This window comes from Emydura macquarii, unplaced genomic scaffold (genome assembly GCF_026122565.2).
Source record: "Emydura macquarii macquarii isolate MOO-44397 ecotype Brisbane River unplaced genomic scaffold, CSIRO-AGI_Emac_v2 contig_2897, whole genome shotgun sequence".
In the NCBI taxonomy this organism is placed as follows: Eukaryota; Metazoa; Chordata; order Testudines; family Chelidae; genus Emydura; species Emydura macquarii.
The window spans coordinates 45,802,390-45,827,672 of NW_027133034.1; the positions used below are offsets into that span (position 1 = coordinate 45,802,390).

The 25,283-nt window shown below is 40.4% G+C and overlaps 2 protein-coding genes across 2 annotated transcripts in view; both read right to left on the reverse strand.

Moving 5' to 3' along the window:
- Window positions 1-13,291, reverse strand: part of FAM151B (family with sequence similarity 151 member B) — a 30,588-nt gene extending 17,297 nt beyond the window's left edge. The window contains exons 1-2 of the mRNA XM_067569008.1: window positions 13,207-13,291; window positions 1,072-1,197 (exon numbers count right to left, since the gene is read on the reverse strand). Of these exons, the coding sequence (XP_067425109.1) occupies window positions 1,072-1,197; window positions 13,207-13,291 (211 nt within the window). The remainder of the gene's footprint in view (window positions 1-1,071; window positions 1,198-13,206) is intronic.
- The window catches only part of ZFYVE16 (zinc finger FYVE-type containing 16), a 61,184-nt gene continuing 48,995 nt past the window's right edge, over window positions 13,095-25,283 (reverse strand). Inside the window, exons 12-18 of the mRNA XM_067569217.1 lie at window positions 23,898-24,002; window positions 22,615-22,762; window positions 17,829-17,909; window positions 17,098-17,260; window positions 15,410-15,515; window positions 14,591-14,755; window positions 13,095-13,947 (exon numbers count right to left, since the gene is read on the reverse strand). Of these exons, the coding sequence (XP_067425318.1) occupies window positions 13,786-13,947; window positions 14,591-14,755; window positions 15,410-15,515; window positions 17,098-17,260; window positions 17,829-17,909; window positions 22,615-22,762; window positions 23,898-24,002 (930 nt within the window). The 3' untranslated portion in view covers window positions 13,095-13,785. The remainder of the gene's footprint in view (window positions 13,948-14,590; window positions 14,756-15,409; window positions 15,516-17,097; window positions 17,261-17,828; window positions 17,910-22,614; window positions 22,763-23,897; window positions 24,003-25,283) is intronic.

Below are 25,283 nucleotides of genomic sequence, written 5' to 3' on the forward strand. Positions count from 1 at the left end.
ACACAAGTTCAATTCAAATGCGCAAAATCAAATTTCTTCACTCATTGCACTTCATTGTTGGCAGATATCAAGTGAATTCAGCAGTGGACTCAATATTAAGGTTGTGGAACTATTCACATAGCTACAGAAATGCCTCACTTTAGTCAGATCTTCCTGGACATGTACAAATCTGTCACCACAAAAGGAACATTGGACTTGTGTCATTTGATTTCACCTGAATGCACTGTTCACATCGTAAGTGGAATTCTGGGCAGTGGCTTATTTGCCAGCAGTGAGGACTGACCAGTTTGCACTTTGAATGTTCCATTCAAGATCTATTAATCAATGACACCTTAAACTGGATAGGGACAAAAACAGGGCAAGGACAACAGAGAGTAGTTGTTGATTTAGTGAGACAAAAAATAACTAGTTAGCAATTATTATTAAAAATCAAGCAGAAAAAGTCAGGTGAACAGTCACAGTCAATCTCATCTTGAAATGTACTATGCTACTTCATCTCATGACAATAATACTGGTTATTTTTGGATGCAGAGTTCACCAGCTGTTCACCTGCAAGATTTTTAAGTTTGTGACTTCAACAGAAGTGACTACACTACCTATGAAGATTGCTAAGGTGACAGAATGAACAAAACTATTAATTGCCATATCCATATTTGTGCTTTGTCAATAAGGGTGACAGCACAACTAAGCTAACTATTATGGTCACAACAGAAAAACATTCTACATTTAATAGCCATAGTCTCAACATCCTTAAAAACATAAACTGCAATTCAGTATTTGGGTTAACGATAACACTTAAATCAAATATTTGCATTTGGCTGATGTGCTTCTTGGGGGTGTACAAATATCCAAGTATTTATTTTGGAGTCAAATAAAGATTGTTTATCCCCAAAAGAACCAAACTGAGTACACGCTTTCCACAAATCCATATGGAATTTAATTACATCTTAACTTTGGACTCTGCAAAATAATACTCTATGTTATGTTATCGAACTAAGATTATAGCATCATAAAAATATTGTATGTGAAAACAGTGACACTGATAGATCCGTTGTCCCTTACAGTACTTACTTTGTATTGCCTCTTTCATTTGTAACTTATTGTTTGCTGCATGATACCAGATGATTTCAGCTCCATCTCTGGTTTTAATCTGGTTAGTGTTCAGAAAATAATCCAATATATTTTCACTCCAAGATCCTATGTCAATAATATTTAAAGTAAACGAGGGATACATGAAGAAAAGTTTTAAATACTTTCTTACCATTACTAGTAACTCAAAATAATTTAAAAATAAACATAGAAAGGAGTTAAGGAGATGCCAACTACTTTGGGGAGCAAAGGAATGACATGAGAAAGGAAGGAGACAGACACAAAATAGATGTAGGGCAAAGAAAAATGCATAACAAAGGGTGAGAGATGACAATTGGAAAAGGGAGAAAGACATCAAACAAGAAGAGGGTAAGCAGATATCTTTCCCATCCTGCTATAAAAACATAGTCCACACACCACATGAAGTCTAAATTCAATTTCTTTCTGGGGATTTGGTTTACTAGCAAAGCAAATAAGATAAAAACCTTCTCCTGGTCTTGCCTGTTTCTAAGGTTCCTCCCAAAAGACTACTCAGCCCTCATTCTTGATCTTCTCTTTCCATCGTGTCGTTTGTACTGCTCTTGTAAACCAGTTAGGTATCATGTAGCTTGCTAACTTCGCTCAATAGGTCAACAGAACTCAATCCTTTCTCAGCAGGATCAACACCTACTAACAGAAGGGTGTGAGACAGATTGATAGTATCCTGCAATATCTTGGACAAACCTTATTGTATTTAGTATCTTGGGAGTCTATTGCATTAAAAATGCTATTGTCTGTAGGTTACTGAAGGATTGTATGTATTTCCATGGGAAGGGTAAACAGGATAACAGCAGGGGATGATCAGGCAAATTCATTCAGGTTGTAACAGCTCCAGAGAACTGCCTCTCCCTTACCCCCTTGGTAAGGTCTGCATTCAAATTGAATTCTCCAGGGACCAACAAAGAAAGGATTTTTGGATAAACACCCTGGTTTTAAACTGACTCAGTCTGATCCAACAGACAGATTAAGACATCTGGTCCAAGGTGGGCTGCACTCATTAGGGAAAGACTATGAGGATTTTGACTTACTGAGGCCCCATAAGACTGAGTGCTTGTTTTGAGCTAAAGCTGTGATCAACGTACGACCACAGGGAACATCATTATATGGGGTCTGAAGGACTAATTGCCAACCAGAGCCCTTGTTGAAGTGAGGGGGTGATCTCTGGTATGTTTATTACCATGCCTGTAGATTCTTTTATTTTTTGTTTTCTCTGTAATGCTTTCTATCTTAAGACTAAAACTGCTTGCTTAGAAAATGCTTTGGGTAACTTATGACTGTGGCAATCACACTATGTACCATCTCTGAGGAGAGAAATGAAGCAGGCCTGCTTAGGCAGTCTGTCTTTTGCTAGGAAGAAATCACAATATAGTCAGGGAACCGTGCAGCCTATAAACACCCTGGTCAGGAGGGGGAGAAAGAATCAGGTTTCCACCCAAGAAAGGCAATGGCTGGGGAGCCAGAAGCCTGAAAGTAGATGCCCTTGTTGAACCATTAAGGAGAAATACTAGTGCAGTTCCCCTGAACTGTGAGAAGGTATTTCAGTAAATACTGCCAGTTTGTTACAGGTAGGAAAGTAGAGAGAGGTTAAAACATACATAGAGAGAGAGAGAGAGAAAAAGAGAGAGTGAGGGAGGAAGAAATCCCTACTGAAACAAAAATTCCCATTTATGCATAATTCTATAATCCTCTTTAATCTGTTGTAGTCGCTTCTTCTGCTTTCTGTAGAAGGCACATTTCTCTCAACTATTGGCAGGAAAATGCTAAAATAATGGGTTCCATACTACAGAGATTTTAAAGTCTCCCTGGTTTTATAAGTGCTTCGGCTATCCTTATGACTCTCACCATTATGACATCTTCCTTCCATTCATGTGAGCTGTGTTAATCTATTCTTCCAGCATCACGCTGGGGGCATCAGGTATTAAATGCTGATTGTTGTTGTCCCATTGTTAGAATGTACTTCTCATTAGAGCTCTGAATAGGACTATTTTTAATCCCGCTCCCACCATTATGGCAGTAGGTCCCATGGGATCCCAGTCCCTCTGCAGGGCTCTACTTCTCATACAGAACACAAAAATCTGATAATTTAACCTGAAATAAGTTTTCTGTGTTTAAGGTGGCAGTCTTCCAGTCTGAGTGCATGTTATCTTTCAAGCATGAGAGTTTTTATAATCACAAATGTAGATGACAGAACTAAGAGCAATGGTTTCAAGTTGCAGTGGAAGAGATGGTTGGATATTAGGAAAAACTTTTTCACTAAGAGGGTGGTGGAATCTCCATCCTTAGAAGTTGTTGAGGTGTGGCTTGACAAAGTCCTGGTTAGGATGATTTAGTTGGGGTTGATCCTGCTTTGAGCAGGGGGTGGATTAGACTGACCTCCAGAGGTCCCTTCCAACCCTAATCTTCTATGAAAATATATCAGATGTAGCATGTAGGTTGCATTTCTCAATTAAGGCACCCAAACTAAGTTTATGTTGCCACTTGGAAATACCAGCCCACCAACTTCCTGTTGTAGATCTAATTTGTCTGATCACTAATAAAATTAAACTGTTATGGAGTGGTCAGATAGTTTGAATGCCTCGTTTGAGATCTGCAACCTTCACGAGGCAGTTCCTCAGTTTATATTTTCCTCAAGATCTCAATATTCATACAATGTGCCCCAAACTCACACTGCTGAGCTACCTCCAAAACTTCACTTCATCTTGACAAAAAGTCTGAAAGGTAATTTTTTTAGTTTAGCTAGTCATAGCATGGAAATAGGGAGCAAAGAAAGCTGGGAGGAGGACATTTTCTCCTTCTTGAGGTTGGCTGAAGCAGAACTTCATTAACACACAACTTTTAACATCCTTAGGAGAAGAATAGGCATATGAGGCTCACCAGGGGCCTCCCAATTCCTAGGAATAGAAGGGACACTATGAGGGACCCTCTCACACCCCACAGGATCTATGCTCATGGACCCCGCACAGGCAGGAGGGCCCCTAGCAACAGCGGGTCACAGCTAGGGGCTGAGGTAGGGAGCAGAGGCCGGCCTGAGGAGCAAAGGAGCAGCTCACTGAAGAGACAGGGTCGTTTCCGCGCCCTCAGCGCGGCCCGCGGGTTTTTTCCGCTCGTCTCGTTGTGGCCCGCGAGCTTTTTTTAAAAAAAACCTATGGCTCGCGGGCGGCACGCCACAAACCCCGCCCCGCGTCAGACGTCACGCCACAAACCCCGCCCAGCGTCAGACGTCATGCCACAAACTCCGCCCAGCGTCACGGAACACATTCGAAACCCTGCCCGCCACGTTTATGCTCCTCGGCCGCTCGGCGCTTGCTGCTAGTGCTAACGTGGGGGAGGGGTCGGATTTCTGGCCCGCCGGCGCCGCTCCGACAGCAAGTGCTGTTCCGCTGGCCGGGCAGCCGCACGCTGTAGCCCCGAGACCGGCGCGCCTCAGCACAGCCTCCTACCCGCGCGCCGGCCGGCCGGCCTGCCTGCCTCCTGCTCCAAGAGGATCGTGGCTCGGGGAGGGGTTTGCCTTGTCAGGGGAGGGGGGATGTCACCGCCAGCAGAGCAACGTGCGCAGCGAGCGCCAGGTGGTCGGAAGCTGGCGCTGTGCTGACCCCCTCAGCGGGTGGTGGCGGAGCCCGGGGACAAGCCGAGCCGTGTAACGGGGTGTTGAGGACAGAGAAGCAGAGCTAAGGCGCAGATGATGCCTCCAATAGCGGCACCGCTCCCTCACCCCAACCCCCCCTGACCAGCGCGTCCCACCCCCACACCGGCCAGTAGTGGCAGAGCAGGGGAAAACTCGACTCTTACCGCGCCCCCCTTCCTCCATGGCCGCCAGGCGCAGGCGCCTCGCGGGGCCAATCAATCATGCTGGCCTGTCTTAGCCACGCCTCCTGCGCCCGGGACTCCATTCAGATGGAACTCGGGAGGGCGCAAAAATCCGGAAACAGCGCCTAACAACGGTTGCTGTTGCTTCGGCTAAGGGAGCGCGGTGTCCCGTGACGTGCGGCGCCGCGTGACTGACTGCTCCCTTCCCCCCCCCCCAGCTGCTGTAAATGGGGGCGGGCCGGAAACTGAAGGGACTTTTGTTAGTCTTTGAAGTGCTGCAGGGCGCTCCTCGCTCAGACTGAGAGGGCTCTGACGTCCCTCTGAAGGGACTTTGTTGAGAGTCTCTGCCCCCGCGGGAGCAGTAGTAGGCGGTGGAGTGCCGCTAGCCTGCCAGTACTAGCCCGGCCGGTCTTAGGGGAAGGAGGCGGGAGCGTGCGCGGGATGCTAGAGAGGGGTCGCAGGGCAGGAAACGCAGTCGCGCGGTTCAGTACAGTAAGGCCGGGAGAGGCCATGTCCGTGTGTGGAGGGGCGGGCGGGTGCTGTTGGGCCAGGCCCGTGGCAGCAGAGTCACTCTGAGGTAGGAGAGGCGGCGGCGGGCCGGGGGTGGTGGAAGGATTTAACATCCCCCGCCGGGGCAATTCAGGTAAAAGATCTTAACCAATCAACGTGCGGCCAGCGCCAGCGCGTGCTGCCTTCCTGCTACCACCGAGCTGTGCGCCCGCCTGCGCCTGCGCAACCGACGCCCCGCGTGACTGTCCCCTCCTGGAGTGGGCTGCTTAGTGCAGCAGCTGGACAGACTCAGAGCTGCCTGCTGTAGGCAGCCCAGGGCCTACCTCTCCCGTGTTAATTCAAACGGGAGATTTAACTCCATTGACTCACAGCTGCTTTTTGGCTGGTATAAACAGTGCTACGGTTTTGTCACAGAAATCATGAATTTGAATAAAGTCTGTGGAAACCTTGGAAATTGTAAAAATATATTTGATTAGGCCCCCAACGTGAGTGGCTGGGTGATGAGTGGGAGGTTGCAGTGCCACTCACGCTCCTAATCCAATATGGTGATAGTCTCTCTGGAGCTGTTGACAACGGGAGTGATTCACCTTAATCATCACCCACTGTTAGTTTCTGTCAGCAAAGAAATACTGTATGCCCAGCATTGAGAGGTAGAGTTGTTCTCTGAGAGACAATATTTGAAATCGTGAAGTTTTTGCTCCACCATTAAGGGCTGAAGAATTTTATCCTGAACAGAAATCTATATAAACTATTGTAACTCCTAAAAAGATAATTATATACAGTAAATTTGTTTCAGCTGTGCAAATGCACAAACCACCAAAGGTAGAGATGCTGCTTGCAGTACCACTTCACAGCCCTGGGCTGTAAGAAGGAACTGAGGGATGTTTGGCCCTGCTGTGCCCTTTTTGCCCCCAGGTGTGTTATGGGGTGGAAAGGCACTCAATATGTGAATGCAGCCCCAGTTAACACTGCTAGCCAGAAAAGGAGATAGGTATTCTGTGGTATGGGGGACAGGTGCATTGGAGGGGGAAAAGCCACTTTTTCTTAAGTTGGTCCTGTGGAGCTCAGCAGAAGGGGGAGTGGGTGGCAGGAAAGAAATCTCTGAGCCTAATGCTGAGACACAAAGTGGGAGTAGCAGAGGGAAGAAGCTCCTGAGGGTGGAAGAGTGACTGAAGAAGAGTTGCTGTTGCCTATGCCCAATTAAACATGAGTTTCACCTTTCAGCACCTTCCACTCTGATTCCCTCCTGGTCCCTTTCAACTGTAGCAGGCAAGTAACTGCATGATGGATGCCTTTGTAAATTGAAGGAGCAGTGGGGCAGTGTCCTCTGGGCCAGAACTAAGGCATATTCAGAAAGATGGTCAGTTTTCATGTAAAGACCAAGTGATGGAAAATCAACTACATCCCTTACTAAATTGTTCTAATGGTTAGTTACCTGTTAAAAATTTGCACTTTATTTCCAGTTTTAATTTGAGCTTTGATTTCCAGCTATTGGATTCTATTAATCTACTCCTGTTTTGGGAACTGAAACTTCCTTAGTAAACACTCTTCAGCTGCAAATAAAGTGATGTTTATCATTGGTTCAAATTATACCTGACCCTCATCAGTTACAGCTGATACTCATTTTCCTGCTGTTGACAAAACTTTATTCTGTAAATTGTGAGGCTTGCACTATACCTTCCACATTTATACAACACCTATCATAAGTTACCTAAATCAGTTGTACAAATTAACAGCTGAATTTTCCTGTTCTGATACCTCTTAGATTCTAAAATAAGGGGGGGGGGGTCATGCTCAGCACCCTCTCCCTTTAAGAGCTGGTCTACACTCAAACTTGCACTGACCACTAAACTCAAATTCAGCCATATTTGCACTATGAAGTTTGGCTAACATGTTACATCAGGAGTGGTTAGGTTGATGCACAGTGGTGCACCATTGGTAAGTCTCCCACTTTGTGACTTGCAATCATCCAGTGTGCACAGTATTTGGAAAATTTTGGTAATGAATGGTGGGGCAAAAATGAGTTGTGCAGCAGTGAGTGTGAGCAAGCAGTCAATCTCCCATCCTGCAACATTCTCCATCTCATTATGCCATCCATGGCCCGTAATTTTCACTTTTTTTTAACCCACAAACCCATGCAGCTCTTCTCACTGCCTGCCATCTCTAACAGAAGCATAGAGCCCTGCAAAGACAGGACAAACTATACTCTGGCATTTGCAGAGCCACAGGAAGAACTGCAGCAACCAGGGGCATGATAGACTTCTGGAGGGACACAGCAAAAAACAATGTAATGTTGGTGGTAGTCACGGTTCAGCTGCAGATGTAATGCTGCTTATGAGCTCAAGAAACAGGGTCTGATTGGTGGAATCACATCATAAAGCAGGTTTGGGACACGGAGCAGTGGCTGCAGAAGTTTTGGATGTGAAAGGTAGCATTCCTGGATCTGTGTGCTGAGGTCACAACAGCCCTCCAGTGCAGAGACCCCAAAATGAGAACTGCACTGAGAGTTGAGAAGGGAGTGCACTAGGGAAGCTTACGACACTATTGCTACTGGTCAGTGAGCAATCATTCTGGAATTAGAAAATCCAATGCAGGGGCCATTTTCATGCAAGTGTGTAGGGCCATTAATAGTCTCCTGCTATGCAGAACTCTTGACTCTCAGTAACATGCAGGACATAGTAGATGGATTTCCAAGCAATAGGGTTCCTGAACTGTGGAAGCATTAGATGTCCTTATTGTGGTACCAGCCCACCTTGCCAAAGAGTACATCAACAGAAAGGTGGTGTAAGCATTGGTAAATGACCAGGGATGCTTCATTAATATCAGTGAAGGCTGGTCACGACCCTTCCCTGACACGCGCATCTGAAAGAACACAGGACTAGTCAGAAAACTGCAAGCAGGGACAGTCTGTCCCAGCCATTGGATTACCCCTAGCCATACTGAAAGGCCCATAGTGATTCTATGGGAATGTAGCCTAAACCCTTTGCTCATGATGTTATATACTGACCCCCTTAGCTGCAAGGAAAGATTTGACCAGCAGCTCCAGCATGACAGTTGAATGTATGGTAAATTGAAGGGATGCTGGAGGTGTATACTCTCAAGACTGACTCTGGGTAGAGGCACCTGTTTTGTCCTGCATAATATCTGTGAGGAAGAGGTGCTGAAGAGCAGTAGTAGAACAGCTGAGTTTGAAAAGTCAGAGACTAAGGCCACTAGAAGAGCTCCATACCGAACTATGGAGCTGAGGGAGGGCTTGAAACAGCACTTGAGTCAGCCATTGTAATGTGTGCTGGACTGTGCTCTACCTGGCCCAGAAATTTGGAAGTGTTAGGAATTGTATGGTACTTGGTGTACATCTATGAATATAACTGTAAATGCACCTTTAAATTGTTTGCTATACATTTATAATTATCACTGTTTCTCACTGAATATGAGTTCTGTAGCCCTGCACACTAACAAGTAGTGGGTGTTTAGGGTAATGCTAGGCTTTGTGCTGCATCTGTCATAATCAAGATGAATTTCCAAAAAATATACATTTATTACAATCCAAAACCAGTAAAGAAACTGTTTAGTGTATTTATTTTTAACAAGCAAACAAATTGAGAACTTTACAAGGAGAGAGCATTCCTGTCAGTTCAGTCCACGTTGGCTATATACACAGACCTGAGAGACCCACACTTGCTGCATGTGTGAAACTGTGGCTATCTTTACTGTCCCCTGGTGGGAGTGGCAGGGGTAGGACAGTGGCCTCTGAAGCCACATGGAATGTTGGAGAGCTGCAGGGAGGTGCTAAAATGGGAGTTCTCCATTGACTGCAACAGGAGACGGATCCTTGATTGTTGAACCTGTAGGTCAACAAAAATCTACAGCATTTAGTTGCTGCCAGAGAAGCCCCATTGTGTCCAGGTGCATCTCCTTTGCTCTTCTGCTGGGACTTTTTCCTGTCTGCTCTTTCCTTCTCCATGTTGTCTATTGTATTGACCCTCTAAGCCCTGTTCAGTCCAATGCAGCACTGGCTTGCAGGATCTCACTGAATACATCCTCTTTTCTCCTCAAGGTTTGGCATTCCATGGGAGTGGAGAAGTACCCGCTCAAGGCTGCAATGGCAGTAGCTATAGATAAAACACAGATGTATCACTGTATCTATAATCAAAATGGAACGTGAAAGCCAAGTTTCAGAACTCCCTTCCCTTACTCCTGAAAGGGTTTTAAGTAAGACATGCTTATTGATTCTTCACCTTTGGAGCACCTCTGCACACCCGAGTTGTCTGGTCCCAACCAGGACAGGGGGTAGGGTGAGGAATAAGGGAATTGTTCAGTTGCATAAAACTGAATTTCGGCTCTTATTTCCATGGGTATGAATACAGGGCAATGGCACTATTTTCCCCAGAAGGTGGCTATTTTAGCAGCGCTCTCACTCCTGAGATTAACACACACAGATAGCACAGTGTAAACTGGTTGTATGCTGCTAGCCAGTTTTCTGCAACAGTGCCTGCCAAAGTCATCACAGAATGGGGTGGGAAAGTATCCTACTACGGAGGAAGAAATAAGGCTGCCATCCCTAGAAACTGTCAGGAGAGGACTGCAGAGTACCTCCATGAAAATTTCATCAAGATCACTAAAGGATATAAGAAAACCTGTGTACATGAACAAATTACTCTGCACCTCCCACCCCCAAATCTACAAGGGAATGAAAGGCAGATACCAACTCTACCTCTTTTTGTTGTATTGCTGTCTTGTCTAGTACAACAACGAAAAGTCAATACCTGTGTCCTGCTAAGTGTGGCCAAGCACCATCTATACATAAGCAAATACATACAGTGAGGAAGGGTACATAGACTGAGGAAAAATGCATGCACAAACTTACCCACCGTTCCTTTCACTGCATTGGACTGGTCTGTGCTTGGCTGATAGGACTGGCTAGACTTTGGTGGTGTCTTGCCAGTTCTTAGCTCATAGCATAGGTATAGTTGGAACCTCACCCTGATGCAGGTACCCGGTCCTCCTCCTCATTGCTGTTAACAGCAGGGGTCTTTGTCTCAGGTTCCTCAGCGATATCCCCAGTAGTCTGTAGGGTGCTGGCTGGGTCTCTGCCAAGTATGGCATGCATATTTTTGTAAAAAGTGGCAGGTCTGTGACTTGGGAGCAGATCGCCTGTTAGCCTTCCTGGCCTTGTGGTATGCCCACAACAGTTCCTTTACTTTCATGCAGCACTGCTGCTGTTCAGTTTAACTCCTCACCTGTTTCACCTGTGAAATCTTTAAATAAATGTCCATGCTTTTACAACTGTTCCCTATCTGTGCTTGCACAGCCTCTTCTTCCCACTGGCCCAGGAGATCCAATACCCCCTACTTGCTGCAGACAGGAGTGCATCTAGAGCATGGAACTGGCCTGGTCAGTTCAGCTCTCTCTTGTATGCACGTGCTCGTTAGGTGTGCTCTCCAAGCCCGCCAATCAGGAAAAGGCATTTCAAAATACAGGTTTTTAAAGAACAGGGTGTGGTTTCTGCTCTCTGACTCCTGGGCAATGGAGTTCACAACTATGACCAGAGCATTCAATGTTGGGCATTGTGGGACAGCTGTTGGAGGATTGTTAAGGTTGATATAGATCATGCAGTATCTACACTTGCACTGCATCAACTGAAGTTGGTTGCTATTTGGGGAGGTGGTGTTACTGTGTTACTGAAATTGAGTGCTTACGTTAGCCAGGGACAAATTTCAGCGTACAAATACAGCTAGGTTGATGCAAGATGACTTACGTCAACATAACTCCCTCGCTTAGACGAGGACTTCGTTACTTTGGTGTAAATCTGTGGACTGTCTTATTTTAAAATGTGTGTCCACAAAGAGACTTATACAAAATAATTAAGTTGGGTTTTATTCATAGCTTTTGTTATTTTGGTGCAAGTTTACATTTAGAGGAGCCTGACAAATTGTAAATATTGATATTTTTCCAGCCTGCAGCAGCAGCCGCCGCCTACGTTGACACCCAATAAAGATAAAGTGATTTTTTTTGTTCAGTAGTTGAGGGAAGGGAAGTTCACACTCATACAGTCTGCAGTAGACTCCTCAGAGCTTCAGTTTGTATTCAGTTACCATTTGGTAGGTGTTTTTCAGAGCCATTAGAGCTAAAAACTGAAAAAGTTAAAGCACTGATGAATCTGCTGTGGGAGTGCAGGTGGCTCCCTTTGCTCCATCCTTTTATGTCCATCAACTATACTACTGCATCCCTCTTTAAAAAAATCTCTGTTTTTGGCCAGGAACCAGAAATGTTTGGTTTGTCTTCCAAACCTGGAAAATAACTATGAAACATTTCATGCTGGTCCGTTTATTTGTGCATAGGTATTGCCTAAAGTTGTATTTTGGAATAAATACAGCAATTCCCATGGTAAGAACAATCTACAGCTCCAAGTGCAATAGCAGAACTAAGCAAAGAGACAAACTTTGAAGACAGAATAAAAACCTGACAAAAAATCTTTGATAAATGTTTCTTATTTTGTTTATAACAGAAGAATGTTATTTTATCTTATCTGTTAAGCACTTAGGTCAGTTTTATTTGTTAGTGATCGTTATTAAACTAAATTGAAACATTAAATGGCAAGAGTTTAAGACGGGTCTAACTCATTTCCCAAGTGACCAGTACAAGGCAACACAAAAGACAGAAAATAGGCTGCAAATTGCTTTCATCTGGTATAACTGTACTTAACATTGACAAAGGACATGACAATGGTCATTTGACTATTGTTCATGTTTCAAACACTATTTGCCCCGCTGTCTGTCCTCTTGTTAACTATTTTCAGAAGACTGGACATCCATCTTGTTCATGCTGTCTATGTTAATGTCTTTGGCTGGTCCGCAGAACTGCAATTCATCTCTGAAGAAAAACTGTGTGAGTAGTACAGTGAAATAACCAATTTCTTCGAGCCTAACACCTTAAATCCTGAACCTTTCCATTAATATGGGTCTTCAAGTTGTGGGTAATAGGGCTGATGACTTTTTTTTTTTTTTTTTAAAGTTACAAGCTGTTTTTGATACAAAAACCATATAAATATCCCCTAAGAGAATCAAGAAGGCATCCAGATTTTTAGGTTTTTAATGATCTCAGTCTAAAATGCTAATGACATTTTACTCAAATGATTTAGGTCTTGGATATAGCATGTTCTGATTCTCTTCAAAGTGAACAGGTAAGTTATGCAATAGTTATACCTGATCAGTGTTCACTGAACCTCAGTACTCAGGCACAAATTATAAGCATCATCTTAGCTCTTAATTGCTAATACCCCAGTATCAAAAATATGTATTATACAAAGAACCTCAAATATGCCGAAGCAATCTGATCATGAAAATTCACACTTAATACATTTTCTCCCTGAAAATAAAACAGGGCTACCAAGAGGTCTCAGAAAGTTAGAAATGGGAGCAGAAAACATATTACAGGCTTCATGCCTGACTTATTGCTACATGACGACTACCTTAAGAGTAATTTGGCCTGTTCTTAATCACTCTTGGAAGTCCCAAATTACAAAGGTACATTTAAGCACATGAAAAAAGAGGATCCGTGTAATACAAAAATGGTACCCAGCAAAATTAGATAAGTTATTATAAATACAGTACATAAGGAAATCATCAGCTACTCTATAAAGAGACCCAGTTTAGAAGCACAAGTTACAAAAATACCAACAAACATGTCAAGTGTCTTGATTTTTAAGTCAGGACAAGTCCAAGTACGAAATCTTAAAAAACCCCAAAACCCACAACATACCTGGCAGCTTTTTGCTCTTTATTCTTCTCACACAATCAATATCTGATTGTGCAGGCAGATTCCACATGTTACAGGTACACACCATCCGCTGTTTGCAGTCAACCCTCAGAGATTTTATATTTCAATCTCAATAGCAAGAAAAGATTTTTTTTAAATTTATATATAGTTGATTTGCACATGCACATGGAGTGTCCCAGATTTAGGTTACATCTAATCATAAGGACTACTAAAATATTTGCTTGGGTTTAAGAGGTATATGGCTTAACCTTACAACTCACATAGTAAATGCTACAGTTTGCTTAGAGGTAACAAGTCCTTGCCTTTTTTCAGTGACTGTATTAAGTGTAAAGTTTCAGAACCTTAGGAAATCTTAAACACTACAATTCTGCTTTTATGCTGGGGCTTGAGGGGAGTTGGTTCTTCTTTTAGAAACAAACCAATTTTAAAATCTATTACTAAACTTAATTTGTTTTTTAATAAACAATAACATTTTGTAGTGTTTGTAGCACAACTTTGGTGTTAGGTTAGTTCTAGCAATTCAGAACATTATACATAGTATAATAATCATTGTAATTTATATTAAAAGAGGTATTCTGTAAGAAAAAATATTAATTCCATTTCCAGTGGTAAACTTGTGGGGTCTGATGTCCCACCATGGATCACAGGAATCAGAGCACTGTCTAGATCATTTAGATAATGCTGTGGAAGAAGCTGGCCTCCAGATCCCAACTGATACTCAACCTGAAAGAAAAATAGTTATATTAATTTGATATATTAAATATTAGATATTAATACAAGCCAAAGGTGGAGGTGCAGTAGATGCATTCTGCAAACATCACCATCAGTATAAACCAAATTTCAGCTCAAGTTTTCTATTATAAAAAATTATAGTGACCAGGGATTGGAGACTGAAGAGACTGGGCAAGTCAACACATTCACTGGCCAGAAGGTTTTCTGTTTAGAAATGTGAGAGACAGCCTTCTGCTCATAGAGTAACCTATATTCAACACTTCAAGGTGCTGCTAGATCAGGGTGCAAGCAAAGAGAAATATTGTGAATTAGTTACTTAATGACACACCACCGAAAACTATCAAACTTTCAACTTTAAAAAAAAAGAACAGAAATGTAAACTGAGCTACTGTAAATAAACTTCTGCCTGTCTCTCAGCTAACATTGTGAAACATGACCCAGAATAGTTTCTCAAAAAGCAACAGGACTGAGTTAAGCTTGTGTTCCGAATTCTTTCCAGGTACATCCACTGCTGGTAACGTACTTTGCATTTGGTGATTTTAAATGGGCTAGAGAAGTTATCCCTAAATACCATTATTTTAAGGTGGCTATATTAAATAATGTTATATGTCTGCAATGAACATTCAAAGATTACCATATCAGTATCAATGGAGACTCTGAGGCCTATCTTATTCATTCCATTATTTTTCAGCGTTTTGAGATGAGGGCAAAGAGCAGCACTGCAAGCTACAGCAATCTCTTTTGCAAACTGATAGGGCATTGCACTGGATAACTCATTTTCCTTTAGGATATAAAACACCTGAAAGTATAGGAAGGATAAGACATGATTAGTGACTTTTGTTATAAGATTTTCAAAGTTGTCAACATGGCTCAATTTATTGCATCTTAAGCAGTGGTACTGTACAAATACCTACACTTGTTTATTAGCAAAAGACTTTCAACTTTGGAATTGGGTAATTTATCAGTAGCAAGGCAGTTCTGATATAATTGTCCATTTTTATTTATATTTATATACTATTAATTATGATAGTGCCCAAATGCGTTAGGTACTTTCCAAAATGAGGAACAGACAAGAAGTGCCCAAACAGCAAATGCTGTGTTGGTACGGGTGGAAATTATCCTCACAATCAAAACACTTAGTGAATTAACAAATAGCCATGAGAATAGCTGGATTAGAAGTTTCATAAATGCATCAGAATTTTTTTAAAAAGGAAAATATATCACCCTATTTAAAAAAAAAAAATCACTCCCATCCACGCATTTGATGAAGTCAGAAAGAACTGCAGTAATGTAGTTGGCATGTTCACTTTTGGCATGCAGTCAAAGGAACTAGTTTCTGTGGTAGTGCCTTCCCTTTATCAGCATTATCAATGCTATCTATAACAGTGATTGGTATAATTAAATCTGATACTTTAACATATAACAAGCTATTTACTAATATTTATTTACTTACTTCTGTACATTTCATAAGTTTTTCCTCAGTTTCAAAATCTCCTCCCTGTAGTATTTTTTCACTTTGAATTCCTTCCATTGACTTTCCATCTATTGGACTTATAACTCTACAGAATAAGTGTATAATAAATTGCAACTGAACCAGAGCATTCTTTTATCTAAAAATCAATTGTTAAAGCAATAGGTTTTCAAGTTTAAGTTAAATCAAACATCAAAGAGTTAATTACAGCTCTTCTGTAATGATCTCTCTAGATAAATAAAATTCGTAGTATCAAAATACATAGAGAAGAGAGGCTATGGTACATGTATGTTTTAGACTGTAAACATCTGCTATTTCCATTCAATATAAATTTAACTCCTACCTCAGCTCTAAATAAATGCACACACACTCTACATAAAAGTACCTAACAGACTAAAATTAACCAGGTCAATAGATCTCAAACTTTTCCTTCTATTTCCTAAAAGAAGCTCTTGTACACCACTTCCATATGGCGCTGTGTGTATATTTAGGTTGGTCCTATAAGGCACTAGAAAAAGGACTAAGTCAACACCATAATTTTAGAACCACTGTTTGATGGCATTTAATTATAATGCAAGACAGTAATTTTGAACATTAATTTCAAACATTCATGATTTACTCAAACACAGTATAACAAAAGGTTTTCTAAGCCAGTGGTTCTCAACCAGAAGTCTGTGTACTCCTGGGGATACACTGAGTTCTTCCAGGGGGTACAACAACTCATCTAGGTATTTACCTTGTTTTACAACAAGCTACATAAAAAGCAGTAGTGAAGTCAGTACAAATAAAATTTCATACAGAGAATGACTTGTATACTGCTCTATATACTATAAATTGAAATGTAAATATAATATTTATATTCCAATCAATTCATTTTATAATTATATGGTAAAAATGAAAAAGTAAGCAATTTTTCAGTAATAGTGTGCTGTGACACTTGTATTTTTATGTCTGATTGTGTAAAAGCAAGTCGTTTTTAAGTGAGTGAAACTTGGACTATGCAAGACAAATCAGATTCTTCAAAGGGGTACAGTAGTCTGGAAAGGTTGAGAGTCACTTCTCTAAACCACCTAAAATGCCACTCTGAAACCAGTGGTTTTGAACCAGTGCTCTGCGGACCCACAGGTCTAAGATTTCCAAAGGGGTCCAAACCTCCATTCAAAAATTTTTAGGGGTCCACAAATGAAACAAGATTGAAAACAACTGTCTTAAAGCAATTCATTTGTTATAGTACTAATAATGCCCTGACATTCACAGCCACAGGTGTGTGTGGAATCTTGTAGTGCTCACTGCGCATCCCCTCTATCTAATGAATGACATTGTTGAGCTTTGAAGGAGCCAACCAGTCCTCCTCAGACAGATGGACTGTGGCTAAAAACAGGGGGAATCATAAAGACGACCCTCTTCCAACCACTCCTAAGCCAGACAGAAGACATTATAATCTAACATTGGTCTCATAGTGACATCTAGAGGATCTCAGACAGTTTTCACTCCTATTTCCTCAGCAGCTTTATAGAGTAAAATGTTAGTTTTAATTACAATACTTGATTTTGCATTCTTTAAATATCTACCCTTCATTTCAAAGTAGGTGGGAAGAAGAGAAAATGCCAACACACCTCCCCCCCCACCCACACACACACACAGAGCTTTAATAACAAACATTCACATACCCTTGGTTTACTTTTTCTTCACTGTCTACCCAGCAAATATCTACATATTCTTTCAGTTCTCCTGCATCCATTTTGCCACATGTAATTTTAAAATCCTTTTTGTCCCTTAAAGCTTGACGTAGGCCTTCCATTGTCTCTGGAGTTATTTGTACCATTAGTCCATCTAAAAGAGAAACAGTAAAAGTTGCCACTTTCCTTTAAAAGGGAAGAATATTTTAATAGAACCTTGGCTGGTCAGTTGATCTTGAATTGTTTATGTAATATTGAGTATAATATTGACTTTTTTCCTCAACACAATGTGAAATGCTCTATGAAAAATTGTTAGTTCAATTTACAAAGCTTTTTTGGTGAACAAAAAGGTAGACTAATGGAGCTGACATTCCATTTGGTCAAAGTTTATTTCATGAAGCTTGAACAACTTAGTGAGGCACAAAATGTCACACAAAAGTAGTAGGTAAATATTTAAGCATACAGGAAACAATTGAATTAAATTCTTTACAAAATGACAGGTGGTGTTAAATGAAGAGGTCCAAAAAAGCCACACAGTAAGTGTCCTAAAATAAAATACATCCCAGCCTGTAAATTTACATATTGTGATTCATTCACAAATGGGTTTTCTTCAGTTACAAACAGAGAAAAAGCTTAGTTTACAATGGGACAGACTCTTAACCACATCAGTATATTACACAGAGTAATGTTCCAACAGCAATTCTTTAAGATGCAATTCTTACCTTCAACTATACTTGATTTAGCAAGAAATCCTGAAGATGTTTTTAGGGCTCCATTGAACACTACAAAACTTGCACCTGTAACTAAACACAAAAGTAAATACATCAGGTACCTCACATTGTCCACCTTTATACTTAGTGAGTTAATAGTCACTTTGAAAATATAAAGCACTATATATCAAGTGCTAAATATTTTGCTACATTGAAAGGGCTGATAAAACTTCCTTAATTATAGGAAGATATGCTGATGTGGCTCTTGTTAGAGTCAAGAGAATTCATTCCTTGAAATCAGGCCCAGAAAAATGCATTATTTTGCTAACTTTTCAAGTTTTAGGAAGACATGCAGCAGCCTTATAGGAAACTGACAGTTGTATAACACAGGCAGCCAAAAAGGCACAGCAGCCAAAGGAGAAAACTGTGAAGGAATAGAGAACACATACAGTAGAACCTCAGAGTTAGGAACACCTCAGGAATGAAGGTTGTTCGTAACTATGCACAAAATGTTATGGTTGTTCTTTCAAAAGTTTAAAACCGAGCATTGACCTTAATACAGCTTTGAAACATTACTATGAAGAAGAAAAATGCTGCTTTCCCTTTATTTTTTTTTAGTAGTTTACATTTAACACGGAACTGTACTATATTTGCTTTTTTTTCCCCTCTCTTTCTTTCAGGTTGCTTGATTGTGTTCTTCTGGTTCCAAATGAGGTGTGTGGTTGACTGGTCAGTTCGTAACTCTGGTGTTCATAACTCTGAGGTTCTACTGTAGTACCTAAAACTTGTTTCTTATTTATACATGAAGTTACCTCTAAAATTAGGTTTTAATTTTTGGAACATTCCATTAAAGTAAAATAATGAATCAAGTTGTAAATGGCACAAACATGGAGAAACTCATTTAGGCTCACACTCAGACTTTAAGGTGAGAAGGGACCGTTATGATCATCTAGTCTGACCTCCTGCACGATGCAGGCCACAGAACCTCACCCACCTGCTCCTGTAATAGACTCCTAACCTATGAATGAGTTATTGAAGTCCTCAAATAATGGTTTAAAGATTTCAAGGTACAGAGAACCCACCAACAAGTGACCCATGCCCCATGCTGCAGAGGAAGGGGAAAAACCCCAAGGGCCTCTGCCAATCTGCCCTGGGGGAAAATTCCTTCCTGACCCCAAATATGGCAATCAGCTAAACACTGAGCATGTGGGCAAGACTCACCAGTCAGACACCTGGGAAAGAATTCTCTGTAGTAACTTAGAACCCACCCCATCTAACATCCCATCACAGGCCATTGGGCATATTTACCCCTAGTAGTCAAAGATCAGTTAGTGTCCAAAATTAGGCTGTCCCATCATACCATCCCCTCCATAAACGTATCAAACTCAGTCTTGAAGCCAGTTAGGTTTTTTTGCCCCCTCTGCTCCCCTTGGAAGGCTGTTCCAGAACTTCACTTCTCTGATGGTTAGAAACCTTTGTCTAATATCAAGTCTAAACTTCCTGATGGCCAGTTTATAGCCATTTGTTCGTGTCCACATTGGCGCTGAACTTAAATAATTCCTCTCCCTGCCTGGTATATATCCCTCTGATGTATTTATAGAGAGCAATCCTATCTCCCCTCAGGCTTCTTTTGGTTAGATAAACAAGCCAAGCTTTCTGAGTCTCCTCTCATAAGGCGGGTTTTCCATTCCTCGGATCATCCTAGTAGCCCTTCTCTGCAGCTGTTTGAATTTATCTTTCTTAAACATGGAGGACCAGAACTGCACACGGTTTTCCAGATGAGGTCTCACCAGCGCCTTGTATAATGGTATTAACATCTCCCTATCTCTACTGGAAGTACCCTGCCTGATGCATTCGAGGACCGCATTAGCTTTTTTTTTTTTTAAAAACAGCCACATCACATTGGGAGTTCAGTCATCTTGTGATCAAATAATACATCCAGGTCCTTCTCCTCCTCCGTCACTTTCAATTGATGTGTCCCCAGTTTATAGCAAAAATTCTTGTTATTAGTCCCTTAATGCATGACCTTGCACTTTCCACTATTAAATTTCATCCTATTTCTATTACTCCAGTTTACAAGGTCATCTAGATATTCTTGTATGACATCCCGGTCTGTCTCCATATTGGCAATACCTCCCAACTTTGTGTCATCCGCAAACTTTATTAGCACACACCCACTCTTTGTGCCAAAGTCAGTAATAAAAAGGTTAAAGAAGATTGGTCCCAAGACCGATCCCTGAAGAACTCTAGTAGTAACCTCCCTCCAGCCTGATACTTCATCTTTCAGGGTGACCCGCTGTAGTCTCCCTTTAACCAGTTTCTTATCCACCTTTCCATTTTCATATTAATCCCCATCTTTTCCAATGTAACTAATAATTCCCCATGTGGAACCATATCAAATGCCTTACTGAAATCTAGGTAAATTAGATCCATTGCATTCCCTTTGACTAAAAAAAAAAAAAAATCCTATCTTTTCACAGAAGGAGACAAGGTTGGTCTTTAACTACTTTCTTTTTCCAAGTTTTTTCCAAGATCTTGCATACTACTGAGGTCAAACTAACAGGCCTGTAGTTATCCGGATCGCTTTTTTTCCCCTTTCTTAAAAATAGGAACTGTTAGCAATTCTCCAGTCATACAGTACAACCATGAGTTTACAGATTCATTAAAAATCCTTGCTAATGGGCTTGCAATTTCATGTGCTTGTTCCTTTAATATTCTTGGATGGAGATTATCTGGGCCCCCAGATTTAGTCCCATTGAGTTGTTCAAGTTTGGCTTCTATCTCGGATGTAGTAATTTCTACCTCCATATCCTCATTCCCATTAGCCGCCTTACCACTATGCCTAGGCTCTTCATTAGCTTCATTAAAAACTGAGGCAAGGTATTTGTTTAAATATTGGGCCACGCCTAGATTACTCTTAACCTCCACACCATCCTCAGTGCTTAGTGGTACCACTTTTTCATTGCTTCTCTTATTTATATGGCTAGAGAACCTTTTACTATTGATTTCAGTTCCTTTGAAAGGTCCCACTCTAGTTGGATTTTGGCATTTCTCACTTTATCCCTATATGTTCTCACCTCCAAGAGGTATCTTTCCTTGCTGATCCCTTCCATCTTCCACTCCTTGCAGGCTTTCTTTCTTTCTCTTAATCACCTGTCTGAGATGCTAGCTCATCCATCTTGGTCTACAACTCTTGCTTATACATTTTCCCTTTCCTTTGGATGAAGGCTTCAGATAGTTCCTGCAACTTTGACTTGAAGTAATGCCAAGCCTCCTCTTCCTTTAGATCCAGGAGTTCTTCAGTCCAGTCAACTTCCCTAACTAATTTCCTTAATTTTTTTAAGTTAGCCCTTTTGAAATGAAAGATCCTAGTCACAGATCTAATTTTTTTTTATCCTTCCATTGAGTTTGAACTGAATTAGCTCATGGTTCCTCAAACCAAGGTTGTCCCCTACAACCAGTTGTTCTATGAGATCCTCACTATTCACCATTACCAAATCTAAAATGGTATCCCCTCTTGTTGGTTCAGCAACTATTTGGTGAAGGAATCCATCAGCTATCACATCCAGGAAAATCTGTGCCCTATTATTACTACTAGTACTTGTTCTCCAGTCTATATTTGAGAAGTTAAAGTCTTCCATAATGACACAATTCCCAGTACTATTTACTTAATTAAAAACATTAAAGAATTCTCTATCCATATCCAAATCAGATCCCGGTAGTTTGTAGCACATCCCAACCACTATCCCAGGGAAAGCTCTAGTAGCTTTCTTCCCTAATATGATTTTCACACAGATCAACTCGGTCTTATCCATTCCATCACTTCTAAATTTCATTACAGTCTACCTCATCGATATACAATATTACTCCACCATCTTTGCCTTTATTTCAGTCTTTCCTAAATGGCACATACCATTCAATGCCTGTACACCAGTCATGACTACTATTCCATCATGTTTCTGTTGTCCCTATAATATCTGGTTTCACTTCCTGAACCATTAGCTCTAGTTCCTCCATTTTGTTACCCACGCTCCTCACATTGGTGTACCTACAGCTTAATTTTTGCTGTTTGACTTCATTCACATTCCTTACCCAGTTTGGCACAATCATTCTCCTGCCAGTATCGCCTATTAGACTGGTATCTGCGCTACCCTTCCTCTTAATGTCCAATCTCCTACCATTAATTCCTCCCTTTGTCACTACAGACTTTATCTGTGATAGCTGGCTAGGCATTGGTTAATGTTTTCAAAGCACTATACAAACAAGTATTTTACTAGCGTTAATTATTCTTATTAGTCTCTAGTTTAGGTTGTAACTAGACAGATGTAAAATATATGTAGCCATCTAGAATCTGAAACTTTCTGCAATTTATAGCAATTTTAAGAGTGTCAAAGTAATGGACCAAAAGCTATTCAACAGCACCCCTCTAAATATAATCTGAATTAATCTAAGGACTGATGCTGTCGTAAAATACAAAAAGCTTCTGAAAAGGGACAAGTAACAGATCAAAAGTTTAGTGAAAGATGAATAATTTAGTGTAAATGGAATGTTAAGTGAAGATTGTCAAACAAGGCTTTATGTAATTAAAATATTTTTTCTAAACATTGAACGTCATACATGTCATACACTTCTATATTGCTTAGCTGCTCTATAGTACATTTGGAATAATACTGCATCTTCTGCCCACACAAACTACAGGAATATACATCTTTTGTTCCTTGTAACCACCTAAAACATTTGAGTGCACATACCAGTTTCAGACGTTTGATAGGACACTACAAATGTACTAGCCTCTTACCTCTCCTAGGGTGACCAGTAGCACTGTTTGCTTGTGTCTGATAGACTCCATCTTGCTGTACACAAACTAAGTGAGAATCTGCTTCAGTGCTAAAACTGGCTCCAATGCTAATAACATGCTCATTAGAAGAATTTATTACTTTCATAACCTGCAAATAAAAAATGTTCATTTAGAAACTGACATTTTGTGCAACAAAACCTTGCTCTGTTTTGATGAATTCTCTGTGGACTCTGGTTGTGTAACAGTTAAGTAGCATTTTTCAGGTAAAATGCTACTATTAAGAAAGTAACTGCCTCTATATGTGAGCATTAGCCTTCTCTATAAAAAGCGAAAGTATAATTTACATTTAAAAATCAGTTCTAAAACAAGATTTAACATGGAACTTGCAATAGCTGATCAGGGGTAATTTCTATGAACTTGTGATCGTAACTTCACTTTCTACCAATTGGGAAAAGCATTTCCGAGTACTACCTGACAAAAGTATAATGCCAAACACTAAGGACTTCCCAAGAGAACTTCATATTTTACTTATAGGACAATCGAAAACAGTCTTCAAAACCTGACAGGAGTCTAAAGCTTCATAGCCTATATAGGCGCCCTAAAAATAGAACAAGTGTTTATTGTTTCCTTCTATCATAGTTCCAAGCACATCTACTGTAAATGTGCAAAAACAGTATGAATTTTGAGAAGACTACAGTTTGTAAAAACTGATTTGAAATAACACAGCAAAAAAAATCCTTGTACTGCTTTGAGTATATATATTTTTACCCTTATGTCAAGTCACCTTTTAAACCAGTACAAACTTTACAGAAGAAGGCGGTCTAAACATCCTTAGAAGATATTTCAGTGAAATGTTTCTCCTCCTCATTTCTATTACCAGTTAGCATCTATACTAATCACCAATCTTCCTGCTTAACATTAACATCCCAGCATGACCTAGGCATTATCACTTACCTATTATTAGTAACAAAGCAGGAAGTCAATCCATAGAGAAAGTGTTGTTTGGGTTTTTTTTTCTTAGACACTCAAGTTTAAGAACTGAAATATTAGTCCACGGAATAGTGAACAAAAACAACAATCATAGAGGCCAGTGGAACAGTCTCTCAGATTTGGAGAAGACAATACCCTCTAATGGGGCATTTGACATTTTGCAGCTTCTAGCCAAACTGGCCCACAGTATTCTTGACAACTTCTCATCTTTAAGATTTCAGAGGTATTATAGGAGGAAATGGAAAGGTTAGATTTCTTGAACAAATTAGTATGATCTACAGAATTATACTCACTTCATTATATTTCCTCAGAGGGATTTTAATGCAGCTTTTACCCATTTCCATATGAATAAATAAATTATCTATGGTATGCAAGGTATATTGATAATTTCTAAGGTCCTGTAACATACAAAAATATTTTATTAACTGATTGTTTAAGCAGCATAAAGTCTTAACCACTGACATACCATCTTCTAAAAAACAAACACACTGCATCACTTAAAATATATCCATAAGAGATCTTTGCACCAGACCTCAGAAGTTTACTTGAGATAAAGGAATTTCAGCTGCAGTAGTAGTTACTGGCAAGTGTGCCCATACTAGGAAAAACAAAGTGATTTTTTTTAAGCCTGTGTTAACACATGGTCACACACATGGTAAAATCCTATTTGGTTAAAGGCAGTTATAGTTTTATTTGCATTTGTTAGTGTTTACCTTGACCTGTTAAGATGTTAAAACTATAACTGCCTCATCCACAGTAGGATTTTACCACGTATTAGTTAACACATGATAAAAAACTCTTTTTTCCTAGTAAACACAAGACCTGTGGGCCAGTGACTACAAGGCAACAATCATAATTAGCCACCTAATATACCATAATCTTCAACTGGACTAGAATTGATAATTTTAGCATTAAGGATGTGCATATCAAATGATATCTTTAAACAGAAAAAACAACGAGAGTTCTGTGGCACTTTAAAGACTAACAAATTTAATATTTGCAGACATAAGCTTCTGAGAGACTTCAGCTCTCTTCTTCAGATGCAGTAATACAGAAAATAGGTAACACAGTGGCATCTTATAGATATCTGGATACTGGATACTGAAAATAGGTAACACAGTATCCAGATATCTATAAGATGCCACTGTGTTACCTATTTTCTGTATTACTGCATCTGAAGAAGAGAGCTGAAGTCTCTCGAAAGCTTATGCCTGCAAATATTAAATTTGTTAGTCTTTAAAGTGCCACAGAACTCTCATTGTTTTTGCTGTATACAGACTAACACGGCTACCCCTCTGGGAACTATTTAAACAGAAAGCTAGTCATCACTTTAACTAAGGATATTGTCATCTCTGCATAATATTGAGTTTTACAGTAAAGTTGTTTAAATATAGTACTCTGTAATTCTAATCATAATTTTTTGTCCTCAGGGCACTCTTATGAGGCAAGTATTCTTCTTATTTCCATTTTACAGAGAGGGAAACATGCTAAGTGACTTGCCAGACAGGTACCACAGTCTAATGAATTGAGCAGGTGTAACAGAAAGCAATAAGTAATCTAATATGCTAGTCAAAGGCTTCAGATTTTGTCAAAACCAACAGATTAAGACAAAGATGGTATTTACAACAAACCAAAAAAAGGGGTAGGAAAGATTTCTAAAATGGGATCTTTGTCCAAAA